The 21,562-nt window shown below is 37.1% G+C and overlaps 4 protein-coding genes and 1 non-coding gene across 12 annotated transcripts; 3 read left to right on the top strand and 2 right to left on the bottom strand.

Annotated features, from left to right (window-relative positions):
- The first annotated feature begins 281 nt into the window (after positions 1–281).
- On the top strand, positions 282–4,647 carry LOC141915523 (neprilysin-1-like). Its single transcript, XM_074807090.1, has 16 exons — positions 282–350; positions 803–997; positions 1,185–1,265; positions 1,347–1,489; positions 1,562–1,661; positions 1,748–1,864; positions 1,952–2,050; positions 2,204–2,281; positions 2,351–2,448; positions 2,610–2,659; positions 2,863–2,982; positions 3,124–3,254; positions 3,688–3,753; positions 4,034–4,138; positions 4,253–4,320; positions 4,453–4,647. Exons 1-16 carry the CDS (start codon positions 282–284, stop codon positions 4,556–4,558), a joined length of 1,626 nt encoding a protein of 541 aa, XP_074663191.1. The 3' UTR covers positions 4,559–4,647.
- LOC141910245 (equilibrative nucleoside transporter 3-like) lies at positions 4,531–8,977 on the bottom strand. 5 transcript variants are annotated; one of them, XM_074800991.1, is made up of 15 exons: positions 8,882–8,915; positions 8,702–8,791; positions 8,291–8,528; positions 7,704–7,785; positions 7,454–7,590; positions 7,269–7,363; positions 6,995–7,045; positions 6,723–6,808; positions 6,578–6,626; positions 6,282–6,379; positions 6,093–6,188; positions 5,733–5,841; positions 5,515–5,600; positions 5,212–5,408; positions 4,531–5,112 (listed from the first exon to the last, which is right to left on the bottom strand). In XM_074800991.1, the coding sequence occupies exons 3-15, from the start codon at positions 8,428–8,430 to the stop codon at positions 4,983–4,985; spliced, it is 1,356 nt and encodes a 451-aa protein (XP_074657092.1). In that variant the 5' UTR covers positions 8,431–8,528; positions 8,702–8,791; positions 8,882–8,915; the 3' UTR covers positions 4,531–4,982. The 5 variants fall into 5 exon arrangements, with proteins under 5 accessions (XP_074657092.1, XP_074657088.1, XP_074657082.1 ...); XM_074800987.1 differs by having other exon boundaries at positions 8,609–8,977; XM_074800981.1 differs by having other exon boundaries at positions 8,625–8,977.
- A 651-nt stretch (positions 8,978–9,628) lies between these two features.
- Positions 9,629–19,880, top strand: LOC141908374 (uncharacterized). Of its 3 annotated transcripts, none has more exons than XM_074798417.1 (4): positions 9,629–9,806; positions 16,680–17,255; positions 18,305–19,068; positions 19,422–19,880. In XM_074798417.1, exons 1-4 carry the CDS (start codon positions 9,656–9,658, stop codon positions 19,425–19,427), a joined length of 1,497 nt encoding a protein of 498 aa, XP_074654518.1. In that variant the 5' UTR covers positions 9,629–9,655; the 3' UTR covers positions 19,428–19,880. The 3 variants fall into 3 exon arrangements, with proteins under 3 accessions (XP_074654518.1, XP_074654509.1, XP_074654524.1); XM_074798408.1 differs by having other exon boundaries at positions 19,419–19,880; XM_074798423.1 differs by lacking the exon at positions 9,629–9,806 and adding an exon at positions 16,319–16,357 and having other exon boundaries at positions 19,419–19,880.
- Trnat-cgu (transfer RNA threonine (anticodon CGU)) lies at positions 12,424–12,495 on the top strand. The gene has a single exon. It is a non-coding gene; the product is annotated as a tRNA-Thr (tRNA).
- Positions 14,971–21,334, bottom strand: LOC141908392 (uncharacterized). 2 transcript variants are annotated; one of them, XR_012619607.1, is made up of 6 exons: positions 21,240–21,334; positions 20,815–21,126; positions 20,619–20,678; positions 20,440–20,548; positions 20,170–20,343; positions 14,971–15,027 (listed from the first exon to the last, which is right to left on the bottom strand). XR_012619607.1 is itself a non-coding variant. In XM_074798435.1 (5 exons), exons 1-5 carry the CDS (start codon positions 21,313–21,315, stop codon positions 20,235–20,237), a joined length of 666 nt encoding a protein of 221 aa, XP_074654536.1. In that variant the 5' UTR covers positions 21,316–21,334; the 3' UTR covers positions 19,800–20,234. The 2 variants fall into 2 exon arrangements, 1 of the variants encoding a protein (XP_074654536.1); XM_074798435.1 differs by lacking the exon at positions 14,971–15,027 and having other exon boundaries at positions 19,800–20,343.
- Positions 21,335–21,562: the final 228 nt, after the last annotated feature.

Below are 21,562 nucleotides of genomic sequence, written 5' to 3'. Positions count from 1 at the left end.
GTGAGCGAACTTTCAACCGAAATCAAACCATGTTCCGACTTTTACGGCTATGTATGTAATAAATGGATTGCAGCACACAGCGAGGACGATCTTCAAGTACAGGAAGTGCTTGCGATCTCCGAACCAAAAAGATTAAACGGTCAGTCGCTCACCAATCGCATTCCACTTACGATATATTGAATGATACGAATTAACCTAAAGATCGAATTAATTGATATAATATAGATGCGATTTCTAAATTGGACAAATTGGACTACAACACAGATTCGCCAACGCGAAAGATGTTAGACTTCAAAGAATCGTGTCTGAATGCTGGTAATATAAGCACATCTTCAGGGATTACACAGATCGTAAAACCCAGACTATATAATTAAAGAATATCTCATGAGACCATATTCGTATTTTCTTAGAAAACCAAGGCGATCAGACTGATGCTGTGAACATTTTAAAAGATATCATGGACGATCTTGGGCATTGGCCAATTCTTTATGGTTCCAGCTGGAACAATGAATCAATGTTCCACCCAGGGAAAATACAACGACTATTTATGCCGCTGTCGGGGCCCATACTGTCGATATCCTACCGGGACAACCCTCTGGCAAACTCGAATGAAAAGCAGTTTGTAGTAGGTTCATTGTTTTGGCAAATTAAATACATTCGTCATTTCATAGTTTATTTTTCTTTCCAGTAATGTTAATTTCTTTGTGTCTACAAAAAGAGTTGCATCAATAGTTAGTTTTATTTCATAAGGTTTTGAGGAAGTAGCGATTTCTTGTTGAACATATGTTGTTATATGTCTTAGATCGGCGTACCGTCTGTGATACATGCTGATAGCGACTTCTGGAGAAGATTTCAAACCAATAAGCTGAACACCGATGACCAACCCATTATAGACGCATACACGAACTTCATCAAAACAGTTGTGAGCGCGTTTGGAGGCGATCCAAATTCAAAACAAAATGAGATAGGACAAATACTGCACGTTGAACAAGAAATAGTAGGTGGTTAATGTAATATGTGTCCCCTGTTAGACCTAATCTGTAGACACGAACCGATCTTACACCAAAACGAATTGTATGCATACGCATCGAATATTGCTATTAGTAGGCCCAAATTATTTCAATTTTTCTAATCGTTCGAAATTTCATGATTACTTCAGAAATATGATAATTAACGCATTTCAGGCGCAGTTACCACCACCTCAACCAACTTTAGACAACATATTAGAAGTACCAATTAGTCAGATGAATTCGCAATATTCTCCAGTAAGAATATTCAATTCTTGAAATATCACTGCAGCTTTGCCACAATCGAGACTTTTTCGATATCTTCTGTTCGATCTATAGGAAGTGCCGAATTTTAAATATTGGTCGAAATTCGTGAAAGAATATGCCGGAAATGAAAACATACCCGATGACACCGAAGTCGTTGTATTTGGGGCAGATTATATTGTAAACGCAACGAAAAGCCTTTTTTTCTTACTAAACAGGTAATACACTACTTGTCACCTATGCAATTGTCCCCAATCTACTGAGCTAGATGTTCTTCGTTTTTTTTAAAGATGGCAGCAGAATTATATGATGATGAGAATTGTGTACGAATATGCGCCGGCATTTCCTGCGGGCTCAATTCGAACTGCATACGAAGCGCTCAGACGAGCTGTAAGTGGAGAACACTGAAGACATATTCAGAAGAATTGTGCGTGTTACGGGCAGTCAGTAATTTTTTCCCGTATGATTTTTCATAGATTAATAATCCGTTTGAGGTCGAAAGCGTTTGTGGTAGTTACATGGGTCCATACTTTAACCCAGTGCACTCAACTCTATACAAGGACAATGCAGCTATAGCTAAAGAAATACAAGATGTAAGTTAAAAAAGTAATGACTTTATCTATCATCATAGTTATATCATGAACATACAAAGCAGCTTACATATTTACTGTATCAAATAGACAGATGATATAATCACCCGAGTTAAAGCGGCTATGCAAAAGGCTGTGAATTCGTGTGATTGGCTCGACGAGACGACAAAAGCAAAAGTCATCCAAAAGGTTCGTATAGCAATAGATGGAAAATGATTTCATGATAACTTGGAATGCTGGGATGGCTTGCCTTATAGAAGATATTCCTAAAAAGGCTCCTATATATAAAAGCTTTATTGCATTGAGAGAATATACATCTATATACTATCTATTTGATGACAGGTGAATATCATTGGGACAATGGTCAGCTACCCCGATTGGCTCAGGACATCAAATGCAGTGAATGAATACTATGCAAATGTGAGCATCTGTATTCTTAATTAATGGGATATACGATTGTATTGCTAACCTTTTTCGTTCTTCTTCAAGTTTCAAATAACGGATTCATTCCTGGCTGACCTCAACAAGATTAGAAAACTTAAATTGAACAAAGGTTTGAGCAAGTCTAGTGGATTTCAGACTGAAGAGTAAGTATAATAGATATCGTATATTTTAATCATCACGATAAGTATCTACTATTCGAGGGATACGTCCAAAATGTGATACATAAACCATTCTTTCAGTATAAATCGATTTACCTCGCGCTTCTATGTTCCGTGCCTCAGCACTTCTTTCATTGCTCTTTCAGTTTTGAACCATGGCCTACTGCCAGATACTTCTATGAGAAAAGATATTTTAGTACGTATTAAGAGTTTCTTTCCTTTTATACTCCAACGATATCACCAACGATAGATTCATTGTTTTTAGAAATCAAAAAATCTCAAAGACTTAACGTTTAGTCAGCCGGAATATCACTGTTTACGGAACGAATCACTATATCATTTTATTGAGCATTGTCCTCATTAAGATCATGAACGTCATTACGTTTTTTCGAACTGCAGGAATAGCTTCGGCGTTTTTGAATACACCATTTTACGACGCAGACTCTCCCAAGTCCTTGATGTTCGGATCACTCGGATTCACAATTGCCCACGAATTTGCTCATGCTTTTGACAATCACGGTAAATCAGAACTAGTCAATTGTGTATACCCACTAAATGAGTATCACTGACAAGTCGAAATGTATAGCAATAATACAACTGTTGGAGAACGTGATTGTTTCCAATGTTTCTCAAAGACCTGTACACTTCTTTAAATTTCAGGAAGACTTTTCAACGTGAATGGTATTAAAGAAAAATGGTGGACGGATGAATCAATTGCAAACTATGAAAGCAAAGTTAGCTGTATCCGAGACCAGTACAGTGAGATATTTCTGATTGAGACCCAGAAACATGTAGGTTGAAGTCGAGGACCGCTGCAATTCAATTTTAGCCAGTTTACGCATAACATTAAGCTGTTGTTGCGATATACCGGTATTATAATCTGTCTAAATTGCATGTCTTATCATTAAAAGTAAAAATTGTTTTCGTACCTAATAGAAAGATACAATACCGTATAGGCCCACTTTATCATGTTTATCAATATACCTGACGAATAGATGAACTATAACAGGTAAAAAATAATATATATTTAAAAAAAGTAATAAGATTCTCAACATTCTAAGCATTTTTCTGGGAACTTCAATAAGATTCAAATGATTGTAAGCATAGGTATTCGATGACATTTCGCTGCAATGAAGCGTCAATACGTATAGTGTATGGGCGTTAAAAGCATTTTATATCAAAATGTTCATATCATCAAAATTTGTGCATTTCAATTTCTTGCAGCTCGATGGTAACGTAACATTGCCAGAAAACTTTGCCGACATTTTGGGCTTACATACAGCATATGAGGTATCTATATCTAAATTTTAGATTCAGATTTATCAAGAGCATTATGTCAATTAGAATTTCATTTTGCTTGTGTTTTATTTCTAATCAAAATGCCGTTTTTAGAATAAAGATATGACACTTCATGTAATCAATATCATTGGCGATTAGGAGAGATCCTAATTCATACATCTGGTTCCATCATAGTGAGCTTCGTATCAAAATATAATTTACTCGTTTAGGTTTGATTATGTGCATATTGTAGTTAAATCGGGCATCGAAGTATATATCTTCTGCTGTTTAGGCTTACAAGACTTGGAAGAGCGAATCTGGAAATGATGTAACTATTCCGGCTAAGTACCAAGATTTGCTGAGTCACGATAAGATGTTTTTCCTGGGTCTAACGCGGGTAAATTCAATGCATCCAATATCATCAACTGAGATGATAATTTTGACTACATTTACTAAAATTCTATTCTTGATAAACAAAATTATTTAACTAACATTGTTTCATGGTCTCCAGACATTATGCGAAAAGAAAAGCGTGAAGCAAATGAACAGCTATTACACCCACACTTTCTACAAATACAGGTAACATAGATGAGTGTTTCTTTTCAGTCTTAAGATATGAACTCTGCTTTGTGACATTGTTCGAATGTAAATCATAAATGAAAAAAATAACTGCCTGTATCATGCAATAACTACACAAGCCCTTTCTTACAGAGTACCACAATTAGCCAAGAATTCCTTTGATTTTGGTGACGTATTTGATTGTGCGGAAGGCACTCCCATAAACCCAGGTGACAGCGGAAGATGTAAAATTTGGTAGGCTGCTCCATTCAATAAACCAGTTCTTCTTTTTGCACGAGAAAATCTACAGAAACAACCTCCTTTGTTCAATAAATGCATATCAATAATATCCTGCATCACCTCAGGTTTGAATGTACTTATTTCTCAGTAAATATGGAGACGAAATGAAATAAATTGATATTATTGAAAAAATCGTGAGTTTATATTTGGCACCTTCCTTTTGAGTCGGTTTTCGCCCTATCATTAATTATTGTGGTGTTTTTCTTCTATGATTGTGATGTCGGTGATTGAACCAGTGATATGAGTGATATACAAATGAAGCAAAAGATGAGGTTTTATCTAAATTAATCCAAGGGTCAATTCCAACCCCTGTCGGTTAGAAAAAAAAACATGTGGCCCAATCGGCATTAATTTAACACGCAACACGGTCAATAATTTGTTTATTAATAGATGTTCTCTACAAGGTATGTGACTAGAAGTGTGAACCAATGGCCACACATAAAACCAAAACTTTGTAGGAAAGCAGCCATCATTCCAGCAGTTTTCTGCATCATTTTATCATCACCAGCAGCCCTGAAATATACGTATGAAATGAAATAACTGTCAACTTGACCACAAACATTCTCGTTACACGTCACATCGTGTGTAATACGGATAGTAGTTTATACGTACTTTTTAGCGTTCATCATCGTCGTTCCAGACATCTGACCGTTGATGAATCCGTGAATGATACAGCCAATCATGAAAACCCAATCATTGAAAATAACCGGCAAGCTGCCCCTGGTGGCCGGTCGATAGTTACACATGACGAAAAACGGTATCAGGAAACAGCGTCCAGCTTGTACGAATATCATATATTTTGACGACGGCTGAAATTTAAAGAATTCGACATTTAGCAAATATTGTGAATACATATTTATTATTACATTATAGAGTATAATCGATACGTAGAAACGATGATATCACATTTCTTACCCCTCGTACATAATAGCTACAAATACTTCCGAGGATTCTCGTTATGCCTGTTAACAAGTAACAGTTGATGTCAGCAAATAAATGTTCTGAAACAAGAAATCCATCATGAAATCTATCGGAACGTAAAAAGTGAATGTCAAAATATCCCCTTTTACAATCCCATGAAAGCATTTTTATGAACAATGTTGCGGGCCCTATGGCGAAATGTTGAGACATACCAGGAATAAAGAAATTTGGATCGAGTCTCTTAACATCGACCATAATAGCGGGATAAACCGTCAACGATACTAGTCTGTGGAGCCATACATCAAATAATTCAACCCAGATCTACAATTCAAGACCACTTGATTAAGTACTTGATACTGTTTATTTCGTCAAGAAACGGTGAATAAGTACGAGAGGATTATCACCTGAAATATGTGTGTTTACACTTGTATGACAATTAATAAAGAACAAAATTATTGACACAGATGGCGTTACGTTGTTTTTCAATCTTAATTGAGAGAGAATTGATATTACAAAGTAACCGTTTGATAAAGAATAGATTTGCTTCACGCATCTACTAATTGAGTACGTACCTTTTTGAATGTTATAAAATACGGTAATCTATCGTATGTTTGTATTCGATTGTCCTTGGAGATTTTTGCATCAGAGTAAACCATTCTGAAATATCTCTGTAATTATAGTGACCTAGGAGGTTCAGTATTTAAGGTAGATGTACAATTGTATTTGTAAATTTTGTAACGGATAGATTAATATATACGCACAGTTTGTTTGAACGACAGGAAAGCATCTAGAGCTAGAATAAGAATGACCATAGCGATGATGAAATAAAACAAAGCTGAGGTCCGGTCACTGTCTCCAGCTAAAAAAAGAAAATGAAGTATTTTCTCAGGAAACCTTTTTCCATGTATCGTTAAGGCATAGATCTTTGTTTTTCACTTAAATTATGTATTTAGAATTTGGTATCCATATGTGTATTCTCACTCTTCTTTGAATACTTATTTATGCTATATCGGTTTCCATGATATCATGGATATTATTGCGATATATCGATACATACCTTCTTTTGTTCCGATTACCATCAAGGCACACAGTAAACCACTGATATTCTAAATGAGGAAAATGGAGGGAGGCAATTTTTTTTCAACAATGCAAGCCATTTCCATAGCACGGATGAATCGCAGTAAATTTACATAAAAGCTTACCATACCAGTTATGATACCATTAATGTACTTCGTGGGGAACTGAGCCCCGATACCGAATATACAATTAGCCCATACACCCGAACACACTGAAATTAAACAAAAATATGAACGAATCAAATGTAGAATCCACTCATATCATTAAAGGCCAGTGGATGGTGTTTGAATATTAAAGTTCATCGCACGTTGATTTATTGTGGTCTTAGCTACATGCATTACCATCACGAAACAAGTCAAATGTTTGAAACTTGCTGCTTAGTATTGAAAGCACTTACTGTTAAAGATGATAATTGTTATCAAGGTAATTGCGAAGAATACACCTGGCCCTGAAAATGTGATAGACAATGCTGTTAAAGCAAGAATTATCTACCCATTATTTGGGATCTTGTGATTCATCAGGTGAATTGAAACAAACATGGGATTATTTTCTATGAAGAAGATAGATCCGAAATGCCAATAAAAAGGCTTTTATACTGAAAGATACACGATCTTCTTATTAATACTACGATCTTCTTGTTAATACTACAGAAATCACAAAGTGTTACTCACATTGACTTGAATCGATCAAACACATTGCTATAGTGAGTACAAATAACAGCAGCGTTATGATGTTGCTTATTATTATTCGATGACTGACGTTTAACCTATGATTTGAAGAAAATAAGATAGAATTTAAGGCCGTATATTAACTTAAAACAGCATATATCAATCACCGCTCTAATGCTGTTGATCACCTTGACTGGCCTTGAGAGAAGAGATTCAAGCCGTTCAGAACGGTATTTGGTATCTGCGAAGCCACGCCCGCATAGGTCAAAAAGTTTAATCTGTAATCGGCATCGCCTGCTGGATAAAGCTTATAATCCACATAGTACTGCAGTATAAGAAAATCAGTGTTAGATGAAGACAATATATGATTTTACAATAATCATGAACATTTATTTTTGCTCCCGAAATGTTTGAAGGCCATTATAAGATCAAACTTACAGATTTTGCTGTGAGAAACAGATTCCAAGGAAGAATGGTAGCTAAACCTTGTATCACAAAGATGATAAACACCAAGTTGTATCTGAATTTGAATACAACAGTTTCATGTATTACGCGTTTCATTCAGTAATGTAATAAACTAGAATAGGAATTTAGTTCATTTTCATTAATTTGCCATATAGTCGAACCTTTTAACCGACAGGGTTTTAAGGTGCTAAAAGCAATATAAGCCTGCTATCTCTTACATCTCTGGCCACGATTTAAGCTATCGATTTCTAAACAAGTTCAGAAATAGCTTGCAGCTTAAAATACTATATGCCCAAAATAGCTAGCATCGAAATTCTGCTGTTTAGTCACCACATGTCAACAGAAGCTGTTTATTCACAAAGACAAGTGGATATTCATCCAATAACTACAATGACTACACCGAATATGATAGTTTGAATCTTAAAATTAAACATCAATAAATAACGATGTTCATGAATATGGCGATGTAAATATTAGTAAGAAAATGTTATATTCACTGATTATTCGGGCATGGCTACTTTTTCTGACTTCTACATAGACAATTATTCTTCTCAACAAACCTGTCTTTAACGTAAGTGTTCTCATCTTTCTTTATAAGACTAGTCGATTCGTCTGTTATTTCACAGCGTGTGAATCCCGTAGCTATCAAAGAATCGCTCGTTTTCTCGCGCGATTCGCTGATCTCATTAACATCCTTCATTGCTTTTAAAACACGAATTTGAACAGCGGGCCCAAATGTTTCAAAAGTACCAAAACAGCAAACGATGTGGGGATGGATGTCACGATTATGCTATAATCCTAAAAGAAAAGGAGAAAGAATATTTTCGAGAAAAAAAATCACAATGAACTTGAACTATCGATTTCCTAAGTCTCAGTACTGGTCAGCCGTGTTACAATTAAGAGATACGAAAAACTGTGGTGTTCGATACCATAATCCTTTATGCAAAATGCACAAGTACATTATCAAATACCGTATTGTTTTTGAAGGTTGTCTACAATCGGTTGATAATGAAGTCATATCTATATGCATACACGCAGAGTAAAAGACTTTAACCTATAAACTGATAAACCAAATGAATACAACGGAGGGAAGGTTTTGGGTACTGGAAGTAGGGCCTGATTTCATATTTTGCATAAAGGATTCAACATACCTGTCAGGAACGTATAGATACCCTCTATAACCGGCTAGAAAAAATACGTATTAACAATATCTGGACCTGTCATGCGTGCGTTCACGTGTTTGATTACGTATATAGTCACGAAACTAGTACATATTAGAGATAAAATAAATCTTATCATTGAATTTTTCCAAGACGCAATATATACATAACCTTACCTGGCTATTTCTTATCCGAAACGATCGAGCTTTTCCCGTATACAGACGGAAACAATGGCCCCAGACTTAAAAAGCAAAATGACAAATGAGGACATATTTTGGGTAAAATATAATTATTGTTTCCGAATATAAAGGGGTGAAAAATTAGATTTGATGAGAAAATCTAATTCAATGAACCACGTGTATGCGGAATCGAATTAATGATAGTCGATTACGAATTCTATCAATTTCAATACGACCCATCAAAGCGTCAGATGGTGGCACAGGGTCCAGAATTGCCAAAATCCGCCAATACGTAAACATAAAATAAATACACATAGATGTATTGTGTTATCTGTAGGTGAATGAAAGCATCATTAGCGCTAAAGGTGAGCGAAAATTAATACAGCTCAGCTATAGCATATCAATAGGCGATTCAACAGGCAGTCTTATGCACCTGGCGGGGGAGGATTCTTTGGTGACGATGAATACGTGTTGCTATAGTAACGATGGACGAGCGCGTCGCAGCATCATCAGCAGCAGTGGCAGCATCGCTAAATTTTACGAGCTGAGTCTATCGAGAAAAGCGGAGTAGGATAAACGTCTCACAATGCTAGCCACGGAGGCAGTGAGGTTTATATTGTTGTTTTTGTTCGTCGTCCAAAGCATTGTTGCCGCTCCAGCCGCTATCAAAGAAAAACGATCCGTAGAACAACCACCCGATGTCGCTATCAAAGCTGCCCACAAAGAAGCCGCCGAAAGTAAGTTTTGAGCAGTCATTTTTATTCGCTTCGAATCTAATGAATTCGATAAATACCAAAATGTCTCTATATTAATATCATATTCTATTCACACGAAAGCAAGGGCAGTTGATTGCTGTTGATCGTTGATATTCATTTACCGCTTTTATGGTTCATCTCTAATTACTACCTATATTCGTTGTTGACTTGGGTTTTGTGTACTTTCGTCCATTAGTCCGCGACATTTATTATACGTCAATAATGCATCTGAGTGGGCTACTGATGGCTGATAACTCGCATGCGGAATATATCCGTATCGATAACAAAGCAAAAAATAAAACAGACGCGTATTTTCGGTAATATATATCTATATAGGTGCAGATAATCAGCAAAAGTCACTCGAATTCCGGGTAAAATGTGGCCGCTAATTATTGACGATGGCGAATCACGCGAGTCTACGTGTGAAATTTAATTAACAGGACAGTGTCATCAAATTACTTATGCGGTAACATAAACCGCGGCGCAGCAAACACGAATTTGGTGTTATGATGTTTTCAATGGCTAATTGATATCGGAAACCACACGTATTCATTCTGAAAGTCTTAGCGGTTAGTGTTCAGTTTACGACAACATTTCGGCGAGCTGAGACGTAATTACTTTTTCCTGAAATGAAATATATATAGACTATTCTCAAAATACGAAGGGGAAATGTCATTTACGTAATGATAGAAGTCAGATTTTCCATCTATTCTAATGAAGGTATTCTTGTTACGACTACATAAAGTGATTTCTGGTAATGGGGATGCCACACGACTCGTGAGTGGTTGTCATTTTGGCACATAATCAAATCCCCTCCTTTTTGACGATGAGTAACAGTGATATATCACGCCTCCACTGGCAACTCTTGTTCCTTGTCCGTATCATAAACTATCTGAAAGCCTACCCCGCTAACCTTTGTCTAAAAAAGATAAGTGAAGCTAAAATAGATTAGTGATCGGTTGCAATTCAGAGAATGGCTGGTCCTTCGAGTATTGAAGATCTTATTGACACGTCGAGCTAGGATGAGCCAGAAACATAAACAACGAGACACCCTAGAATGCCAAGGTATAATAATGAACTGAGCACGGTTTAGGTACAAGTTCTTCATGTAATATAAAACACGTACGGTATACGAAAAAGTGACACAAGTCTTTCATCCTTGCAGTTTTCATTCAAACCATCCGAAAAAGAAATATACAATCTTTTAGGACAGTATCCGGGGTCGTTTAACTATTATTTTGTCAACAATTTGTGAAAGATACTTTGATAATAAAACGTCACCAGTTTGGTAATAAATACGTTATCACGCAAACATATACAGCCATCTCGATGACGAATGTCTCTCGTGTCGTGCCTCATGATAATCCTGTGCGTTAAGGTAGAATTAATGAATAAAACTGATTTACAAGTTGTCCTTAATGTATGCATACATCCAGCGATTTCGTCTTCTATGACGAAATTCTGAATTCAATCTGGTAATCTTAAACGCTTTCAATCGGAATGGGTATGGATTCAATACTTATCTATTTCAATATTGATTCTCTCTTAGTCTATCCGGTATGATATATCAAATCTATATATTGTGGCATCAATGCACCAGGGTAGTGTTTCATATCGATGTAGAATATGAAATTAACTGTAATTGCAGAATAAACAATCATTTACAACCATCGTCGCTAGCGCAGTTTCATTTATTATACCCATTCACAACATTATGTTAAGTGGCATCCCAAACTTATATTACCAATACGTTCTTGTTAAGTACTGTGAAAATTCTTGAATTCATATCGTGCGTCATATTTGATTTCATTTGATTCATATGTCTCCTATAATTATTTTTATACAGCCTTACAGCCACGAATAATTTAGAACAACATAGAATTGCCATCAGTAGAGGTCGTTGCTGTTTTTCAGACACCTTACATTCTTTTTCGGCACAACTTCTTCAAAATACTCGAACTCGATCTATTTTCAACGGCGACTATGAAGACCTAACTGCAGGGCTAACAAATCAATTCGATTCGATTTGGATAAAAAAATGTTGTTAGGCATGTGCTTGGTTCGCAATTGATATAACCCCAGGATGTTGTACAGGTTGTGTGGGTTACCCCTATGTTCAGGGCAGTTGATCGAGATATATGGAATAACGTGATAATTATTCCATTTTCACCAGAGCAGATGTAATTACAGTCCAATCGGAAGTGCATCTTCTCCTCTCAGTATCAATCTCCTTTCTCAATTTCACGATTGCCCCACCCCGCTCCAAAGAATTGTGTTTTGAAAACCCAAACCAATGAATGGGGCGGTGGCATCAAATTATGAACCACTGTCACCAGCCACGAGTTCACGAGGGTAATAAAACATCCCGTATAGTTTAACAGCGCATGAACTTTAGATCCAAGACCCAAACGAAGGTAATTTCTCAATTTGATGCAGGTGCGAATGGAACCAAATACCGTTTCTATGGAGATTTAATTATAGCATATGAATTATCATGATACATCCAATTTTGTCACTGGGCAACACCGCGGTCTCGCAGCGACATGTTATATACATTTCGATTCATGTAATAACAATTATTTCTAAATATAAATATATTGGCTCGGTGGCCAAGTGGTAAGGCGTCGGTCTCGTAAACCGAAGATCCCGGGTTCAACCCCCGGCCGGGCCTTTTTCCAGTTTTGCGAAATCTGCTCATAAATCTCGAACGAAATTGATGACATCTGCACCCGTATTGACTTAGAAATGAATTTGATAACACGTTTTTCCAGCAAACTGTGACTGAATTAACGGTTCTTTCATCCTGCCGTATGCGTGATCACAAATTGTACAGGACCAATCACTGTCACCAATGCAAGCTTAATTTTCTCATCGCGGCTTCTTTCCGCTGTACCGAGATGGGCTCTCTGCAAACTAAATAAAGCGTGCGAAGCAAATGAAAGGATGTATCGCATATCCGTAGCCATCATCGTCATATGACGTTTTCAGGGAAAAACAATTTTGGTGAAGTCGAAAAAATTCTTTTAGTAGGTACGATGCCCTAGGGGTATGGGCAATGTAGGATCATTTACTCTCTTTCGCCGCCGCTTATTGAAATGTTCACATTCAAATATCAGGTTTTCGATTCGATGTGATTCATTAATTCATTTATTGTTTCTAGAATGAGTAGTACTTGTTATCATACCAGAAACATAAATTTCTGAAGTGAATACGAAGAATCATCATTTCAGAACACGTCGGAAACAAACACTTCCTAGCTGGGTAACTTAGGTCAAATGTAAACAGTAAAGATAGAATATCAGATATAGTTTGCCATATTTCAAACATAAGTGATATATAATTTGCACGTCTGAACGAAGGCGCCACGCCTAAAGCCTTCGTACATAATAAGACTTATTCATATGAGAACGATAATTGGCTGGTACTGTGACGCATTCGTCTCGGGGCGAATACACACTGCGCAGATGGTTTAGTTTCCGTTTTGCGACCAGGACCTAATCTGAGATTGATTCATCTTCATTCGTTGAGACCGGAAGCTAGTACGGAAATCAAAGCTACAAGTTGTCAACCGGAAAATGGCACAAATATCCGCGTGTTTCTGCGTTTTGTGTATTTTGGTTTATTTAAGGGTTTACCCGAAAACACGTGTTAGAAAATCTTTCGTAACTTTATTTCATTCCGAGGCGATTACTGAAAATTCATGTTTCAATTCTTGCCTCCATGTATAATCGATCGTCCTGCTCCTTCGGCAGGGATTCGAACCTAATCTCAGTTTCGGCACGAAACCTCAACCCGAGTTCGCGTCTTGCGCTGGTTAGCCGCGCGAAAACATGCTGCGGGTGCAAATCTGATTGTCAGTAGAGTGTGTGATCGCTGAGGCAAATTTCATGGATTCCTAAATTTCCTAAATAGAAAAAACCCGGGCTAGAATAAAACGTGTTTTCTGATTGGCTGGTAATGACATCATCTACTCGCGCATGTACCAGCAATCCTGCCGAGGGCGGATGAGTATTGATAAGATCGTTCTATACCTCGTTCATACCTTTGTTTGCGACTTGAACCCGAATAGAAATATGTTACGTTGATATTTTTTTCTCAAATAATTTGTGATCTGAATAAAATTTAAACATTAGTTAAATTTCGAAACACTTTTTCTCGCTTCAATAAGGGATATCGGTGATCAACACATTAGTGAGTAAACTAACCAAAAATCTCCTCTCTTCTTCTCTCTCAGTTTATGCTGAATGTGTGAACTTATTACTAGAACTTGAGATTTACTGCGGGCTGAGAGAAAGACTTACATAACCTTTCGGTCAACCGCTGTAAGATATAGCCGAGATGTCATTCGCATGTAAATTGCAAATAATTCATCATCTTAACATGGGCTTAGAGTAATGGATACTATTCATACGTGCACAAACAAGTCAAGTTGATAAGCATGAAAATGAATATATAATGCCTAACACGTGAAAAATCAAAATTTGATGTTTATAAGTATATCCCTTGCGAAACATACTCGTGCTTATGTAACCGATTATGTCAGCATATCATCATCAATTACCATTTATCATCATTAAACAATGGCAATACCATCTGATCCTTGTAGTCATTCATCTTGATTCATCTCATCGTTATAAGGGAATTAATCGGAACTTTTGATACATCTCTGTGACATCAAGGTATAGTAAATAAACAGAACTTTCGCTGGAAAATTACCTGAAATCGGATGATAGATTATTCAATCTATAGAAAGAACTTCAATTCCGATAATAGGTGAAAAAGCTTTTTTTCGCGAATGTATGGAGTATGTTTTTCGTAGAATACTAAATCTATCAATATTGTTGGTGCATACATTGAGCGTTTTCAACTAGAGCACTTGTGTTGCTTTCCATCGCAATTATTCTGAAATATATGCCTACGCAAGAGACTGAAGAGACTGAAGAGCTGGGCCCTCGACATCCCACGTTTTTCCGTGTTTGATCTCGAATTCGCCGAAGACAATCTGTTTACTGAGAAGCTGCCGTGCTTTCTTCGAAAGAGACTTTTATACGTTTTTTCGTATAGAAAGCTATGTGGTTGCGTCAGTTGATGGTAAGATATTATCGATATTCTATCAATCGAAGCGGTTGACAATCTCTACATCGGCCTTTCATTAATAATTCACAGACTCCCACGCACTGGATACACTGAGAAATGTTATACGCTGAAAATTGAGATACGGATTTGTCAATATTTGAATAGGTTTATGCAAACGTCTGATATTGATTCTTTATATTTGGCAAAGAAAAAAAGTAATACATTCATCCATTTTTATCGTATCCTTATCCGTCTGATAAAAGAATAAGTTTGAAATGGCAATGTATTCAAGATATGTTACAAAATTATACATTAGTTATACGTATCACTGAGGGACTAGAGAAGAGATGAAAGTTCCCTATGACATTAAAATATGATTTTATTAGCTGATTTTCTAATCAAGTCGATCCAATGAACGGATGTATGGACAATAATTTATGATTCATGTTAATTCTTTCGTCTCAAATAAATTTCAATCGTAATCGCGCGAAGTATATATCGCTAGAGGAAATATGATGGATATGCAAATTGCGTGCAGAAAAATAACAAAATTCAAGATTCATTTCCCACTCATTAGCATAAAACTATTACGTAGCTCTATTGAAACGAGTAGATTCTAAACCCCGGGATTTAAACGTGATCCCTTGGTTAAGCACAGAATAACAAGCCGTATTAGATGACAGAAAGAATATTCAGCTTGTCATCAATTAGAATTTTTAGTGTTGAGTGTTTCTGCTGGATTCATCTGCAAATACTTGCCGGTCATATACTGAGCGCGGCGGTTATCATAAAATATTTACCGTTTTCTCGTATGCCGGATTTATACAGAAGATTCGAAGTGCTCTGGAGTGTCACGTTTCTAATGGTAGTGAAAATGGCACGAAATGTGATATATACTTCCAGTGAAAAAAAAATTTAGTATATGTAATGCCACACGCATCAGGCAGTAGTTTGGTTTAGATCCTAAATGTACCTCTTGAATTCAAAATTTCCGTTATCTGATCCGTGATTTTTGAGATGGAAATCATTTCTGCACTGTAAACAAGACACCTCACTGTACACACGTATAAATCTCTCATAATGCAATGACCAACACCAAAGTTGATGATAAATTCTGCGTAATAATCGACATTAATGCTCCTTTATAGCCATTACTGTCATCATCCGAAAACAGTAGTTCATAACAGAAAAACGCGTCATGCATATTGTCTTTCACTATAACTTGTGTTAGAGCGAATTTGTAATGAATTCATGTGAACGATAAATCGCTTTTATATATCTTAGGGAATTTCTCCTCGTTGGATAGGGGCCTTCTGCAACCCATCGCGAAGAGCGTTTTATGAACTCTGTTCGTTCCTGAATCCATGGTTTTATGTATATTAAGTGTTTGAAGCTCTACATACGCCGGTAGGACGGGGATTGTACGTCGGCCATTTTCCATTTGGAGCTGATGAGTGGTATGTTATTACACGGATACCATGCTTGCCACTTGTGATCACGAAGAGTATCACGAATTACCAATTTCCTTCCTCGAGTAACCTATTGAGTTGCAATTATGATGTTCCTTGATGAAATAGACTGTAGATTGGTGTTTATTCTATCTATCTGAAAGTGTTTTGTTCGTTTGAAGTAAAATACTCGTGACGTACCCGCCAACATTTACTGACTAAACATCTAGTCTAATGCCTATTTAGCAAGGGTTATATGTGGGTGTGTAATCCCCCTGCGTATTACCCCGTACAAGCTCTTGTTTACAGAATTCATTTTCGTGTATTTCAGAGAAAGCCGAGAAGAAGAGCAATAACGATGAAAATGCAAACGTCCACGTGGAGATAAAATCCTTGCCAACTGATGCCCCTGGTACCCGGAATGACGATTCCTCGGAGGCAAGTCGAGAGAAAGAGATTATAGAGAAAATCGAAGCCGCCAGTGCGGATGATACTAACAATGATAAATCCAACGAAGAAAAAGAGGATGAAGTAGTGAATGGTGAACAGGGTATATTCCAAGAAGGCATGATTAACAAACTGCTGAATCAAGAGAGTGAAAAACAACTTACCGAATTAGTAAAAAATGATGATGCCTCAAATGAAGATTCTACTGAAGACGAAAGCGATGAGAAATCCGGCGGTAAAGTAAGTGCTCTTGAAGAAAAGGTTAAAGCCATTAAGAACGCGATGTCCGGCAAGGATGGCGAGGATGATGACGTATCGGAAGAGATTGAGAAGCTGATAGCTGATAGTAAGTTAGACGGCAGTGATGAAAGCGATGATAATATTGTACCATATGTAGATGATAGTGAATGGTACCTTCCACTGCTGGAAGAGGCAGAAAATAAAGACACCAAACAATATGGTAAGTCCACGTGATTTTTCCATGAATAAAGGTAACCCAGTTACGGTAATGCGATTGGTAGCATGCGCCTAAGATTACAGTGCTTACAGGATTTGGTCCTTTGAAACTCTCCATGGGCTTATGATAATTTCAACAAAACATATTTCGAATTCCCCCTTGCGTAACTCGTGTGGGTGAATAGAATATCGATTAAATACGGTGGATGATTTTAATTTACAAATGGAAGTCAATTTCATCTACGAGTACTTTAATGTTTACTCAGCACAATCATCCGTCGAATTATACTATAGGAAATGGATCGTAGATCTGAATGACAGTACTAGTATTAAGTGAAAATCAATCTTGATATTATCAGAAACTGATGTTGCTTTGACTATTTCAATTTCACAACACGTAAATGGCGAATTACTGATGAAAAATACCGTCTGCTATACAACTAATACAATAAATTTGCTTGACGTCATAGACGTCTTCGCCGCCAACTAAACGTCGGGTCGATGGAGCAGATGAGATCAGAAATTATTCTATAAAAATGGCACATTTTGTCTTTAAAATCTAAAAATTGAAAACAAAAGCGTAGACGTTTCGCTGCGAGAAATTAGAGCCGTATTTAAACGCCGGGAACGAAATGTGAATAGATTAGTTGCCGTCGATCCAATTACGCCCACTCGTGCTCGCAGTGTATACAGGATGCCGTTTCACAGTACTCGGGACTTAAATTGATTCATCGATAACATCAACGTTATTTGGCTATTTTCTGATATTTCTCAATATACCGACAATGAAGAAGTCGTAAATGTGGCGTAAATAGCGATGCAACTTTTGAATGTTTATGGTTTGAATATCGCCACTTTATCACAGTCATCTCATTAGTACAGAGGCAGAGGCCAGAAAAAGCACACAATATATTTTTAGAAAATGAATATTTACGTACTCGCTTTTATTTTCTTTTCTCGAAATATCTCGTGGGATTTTCCATGGCTTCATCGCGTTTGAAGTAAATTTTATTCTTTTTTTAGACGTATATTAAGAACATCTCTTATTTTTAGAACCATACTACGCAAGTGGATATGACCAAAGGTATCCATTCAGCCGTCGTCGTCGTCAGGTCAACAACGTCAGTATAAGACAGAAAAGGGCGACATTTGCAACGGAAGCTGGAATGTTGGCCCCGGCGAGTAAACACAGCGTCAGATCCAAACGAGACGTGCCATTTTCTGATGAAGATATCGAACGAGTTCGCGAGTGGTTGAGAGAGAACGCCTCACCAGATTATAGCGATGAGGCACCCGATTACTCGGAGCCAGCTGATGGATACTTCGAGGGCGAGGATTCGGCTGAAGGACCATACCCCATCGCAACCGATTACAACGACGAAGACGAGAATTCTGAAGAGGAGCAGTTGACACCCGAAGTAGAATATGAACTTGAACGTGAGATGGGACTTATACCGGAAGCGGATGACTCGAGTTCGTCTGAAGAGGATGACGATGACGATGAAGATGACGACATAGATATCGAGCTTGACGAACCAAATGCGCGACCTCTTCTTTACAATGGACAGCCGGGGATTTTTGTACCGATTAAAAAGCGCCAGATGCTGAGCACGATGCCCGGTTTCAGAAAACGGAGAGGCTCGTTCTATCCTGAACCTGATGCTCAAGAAGGCCGCTGGAGGGCGTTTACTCCCCAGGCGGCGGAGAAGCGTGGCGTCATGGAGGAATATACGAGACTTTACCGTTTGGCTCGGGCTTTACACCGACCCCAAGAGGAGCAGGAGGGATATTTTGATGGAATGGTAGACCCGTACAAGGTAAGCACGTCCACGTTCATAAATACATCTTTATAGAACACACGTTATACATGTTAGAATTTTAAACCAAACGAACAGCTATTTTTTTAAATTTCATTCTGTTGACTTGTGATGGTAATTGTTTTAAGCCAGCATTTGACGTGGTGAAACTTTAAAACCAAATACTCCATTAGCTCTTGATTGAAAATATAAAGCTTTCATCGGAGCAAGTGAAGAACCAATCTATTCAAATACACCAAATCGGAATCTAATAAACTTCTCAAACGTCACTTCGTGATGCGCTTAATGACAGCGTATGATATTTTAGGAACTGAAGAACGTACGACACGTAAAATGCCGTCTTTTTTCAGAAGAAATAGAAATTTGCACGAGACAAGTCATCATGTCTACGAAACCGAAGAAAAGAAGGCATTTATTCGAAGAATAACACAAACTACTCATAAGTAGGATGGATTTCTACACATTTTGAGTGAGCGAAAACGTTGTGAATGAAACCCCATCGTTTCCTAAGTATAGTACCGCGCCTATATTATTGTCTTACGTGTATTTCGGTATAATTAAATCAGATATTAAGCACATTGTCAAACCGAGACTGAGATCATCATCTGTGTTTTGTGTCATAGCTGTGAATACAAAATACCGAGATCTACTAGAGTAGATTACTTGACCGAACACATGTTTATGAGTAAAATTCCAGAAATTACCGCTTTATTTTACATCTGGAAGGTTTCGATTTATTTAGTCGTAGGTTTAGTGAATGATAAACAGGTATGGATGGTCATATTGACAGAAAAACATAATTTTCTCTTTGTATGTGACTGATGACTTCAAAACTATGAAAATAAATTATATTTTGTTTGTTAAAATTTTCTTGTAAGTGAAGAAAGCATTGAGATATATATAATACGTGTATCAATGATCGTTGGTCAGAGAGATTTCGAATGGTTCTAGCAATGGTTAATAATGGGTTCCTGAGTGAGTTTCGCTGTTTCGAATAACAATTTGACATCTGGGGTTTAAAATTGTACATAAATTCTAAAAGCAGTACAGTGTCAAAATCAACTACATAGTTAAACTATCGAATCCATTCCTTACTTTTACCTTTCTTTTTTGAAATTACTGACTTTGATATCCCAAAACTATACAATTTAAGATTTAGAAAACCCTCATCTAATCGGGTTATCTTTCATGATGGATGCTAATTGATCTCTAGGGCTCTTCCTTCCTCTTTCTCTCCATCTCTCTTCCCCACCCATGTTGACTGAGACGATTCTTCTAAAACGTACAAAAAATCACAACCACAAATAACCACATTATCTTCGAGCTTCTACTTTTTAATTAATTTGCTAATTGCTACGATTGGGTGCTTACCTTCCCTTCCCGTATCCAATAAAAAATGAGACGATCATACCCACAACTGAAATACCACTCCAGACACCCAGAAAAATAGTAGCAATTTTCTGCTTTTCTAAGCTTTTCTCTAAAAGTGATGATTAAATCCAGTATTTGTGTAATAGAAAAGTCGCAATATAGAAATGCTTATTACGTACCGAGTTGAAAAAGATATGTTGTATTGATATAGTTATAGGCCTTATCACTTGTACACGAATCTAAGTATAGAAAAAATTACATTTAATATGAAAATAATTTAATCACAAGGCAGGGCTGATGAAAGCTTACACGTTACCTAAGGGTTATTTTGTAATAGATATTTTAACGACGCAATATTCTATTTATGTATATTACCGAATACTCGTACTATCGCCGTGTTTCCAGAAGTCTGCAGATGACCATAGCCACAGCTGTAATGACCTGAATGGTTGAAACCGACTGGTTCGACTGTGATGCGGGACTGTTGACGTCCGAGATGGACAGACACTTCCGGATATTGAGAACGGTTTCCCGATGCAAGCATGGTTTCACCTAGCCACCAAATGAATGTGGTACTGCTGCTGTATGTACTGTGACGTGTACAGTTTAACTGGAACTGACCCCCTCGAGTAACAGATATCATTTCCGGTTGAATAGAAAGCATCGCTTGTTGCGGAGTTGTTATTTCTAAACGATATGCAAATGATCCCATCATTTAACAAAAAAGAATCCAATATCTATCACGTTCCTTGACCACGGTATAAGTTGAAAAGAACTCAAAATATACTCGCAATTCGTACCTCCAAAACAGTAGGAACAGAAAGCCCAAACAAATAGATGATGAATATATAAAACAAATCTTGAAGTTAAATCCATGATTCGTCTGCAGTCGATTGTGAAACGAATTCGTTGAAAACAGGGCTTCCCCAAAAGCCATTCAAATCATTAAAACTAGTGAATAGACGAACGAAACAGAATGACCTAAAATTTTGAATATTTTACGCTTGTTCCTGTCAACTGAGTTTTATAGAATGCGTTAGTCAGGACTTTTTGTGCAGTACACAATTTTTTTTAGCTTCTTTTGAATCATTAAATGGAAATGATTTTCACCACTTCCAAGACT

This window comes from Tubulanus polymorphus, chromosome 1 (assembly GCF_964204645.1).
Source record: "Tubulanus polymorphus chromosome 1, tnTubPoly1.2, whole genome shotgun sequence".
Lineage (NCBI taxonomy): Eukaryota > Metazoa > Nemertea > Palaeonemertea > Tubulaniformes > Tubulanidae > Tubulanus > Tubulanus polymorphus.
This window is presented reverse-complemented; position numbering and strand designations above follow the sequence as displayed.

Coding starts and splice junctions, on each gene's coding strand:
- LOC141915523 (XM_074807090.1), top strand. CDS start 282: ATGTTAGACTTCAAAGAATCGTGTCTGAATGCTGGTAATATAAGCACA. Junction 2,282..2,350: donor TGAATGAATACTATGCAAAT/GTGAGCATCTGT, acceptor TTCTTCTTCAAG/TTTCAAATAACGGATTCATT. Junction 4,139..4,252: donor TTTTCCTGGGTCTAACGCGG/GTAAATTCAATG, acceptor CATGGTCTCCAG/ACATTATGCGAAAAGAAAAG.
- LOC141908392 (XM_074798435.1), bottom strand. CDS start 21,315: ATGGATTTAACTTCAAGATTTGTTTTATATATTCATCATCTATTTGTT. Junction 20,679..20,814: donor GGCGATAGTACGAGTATTCG/GTAATATACATA, acceptor TTCTATACTTAG/ATTCGTGTACAAGTGATAAG. Junction 20,344..20,439: donor ATTGGATACGGGAAGGGAAG/GTAAGCACCCAA, acceptor TGTACGTTTTAG/AAGAATCGTCTCAGTCAACA.
- LOC141908374 (XM_074798408.1), top strand. CDS start 9,656: ATGCTAGCCACGGAGGCAGTGAGGTTTATATTGTTGTTTTTGTTCGTC. Junction 9,807..16,679: donor CCACAAAGAAGCCGCCGAAA/GTAAGTTTTGAG, acceptor CGTGTATTTCAG/AGAAAGCCGAGAAGAAGAGC. Junction 17,256..18,304: donor TAAAGACACCAAACAATATG/GTAAGTCCACGT, acceptor TCTTATTTTTAG/AACCATACTACGCAAGTGGA.
- LOC141910245 (XM_074800987.1), bottom strand. CDS start 8,430: ATGAAGGATGTTAATGAGATCAGCGAATCGCGCGAGAAAACGAGCGAT. Junction 6,809..6,994: donor AACAATTATCATCTTTAACA/GTAAGTGCTTTC, acceptor GTTTAATTTCAG/TGTGTTCGGGTGTATGGGCT. Junction 6,189..6,281: donor TCCTGTCGTTCAAACAAACT/GTGCGTATATAT, acceptor CTATAATTACAG/AGATATTTCAGAATGGTTTA.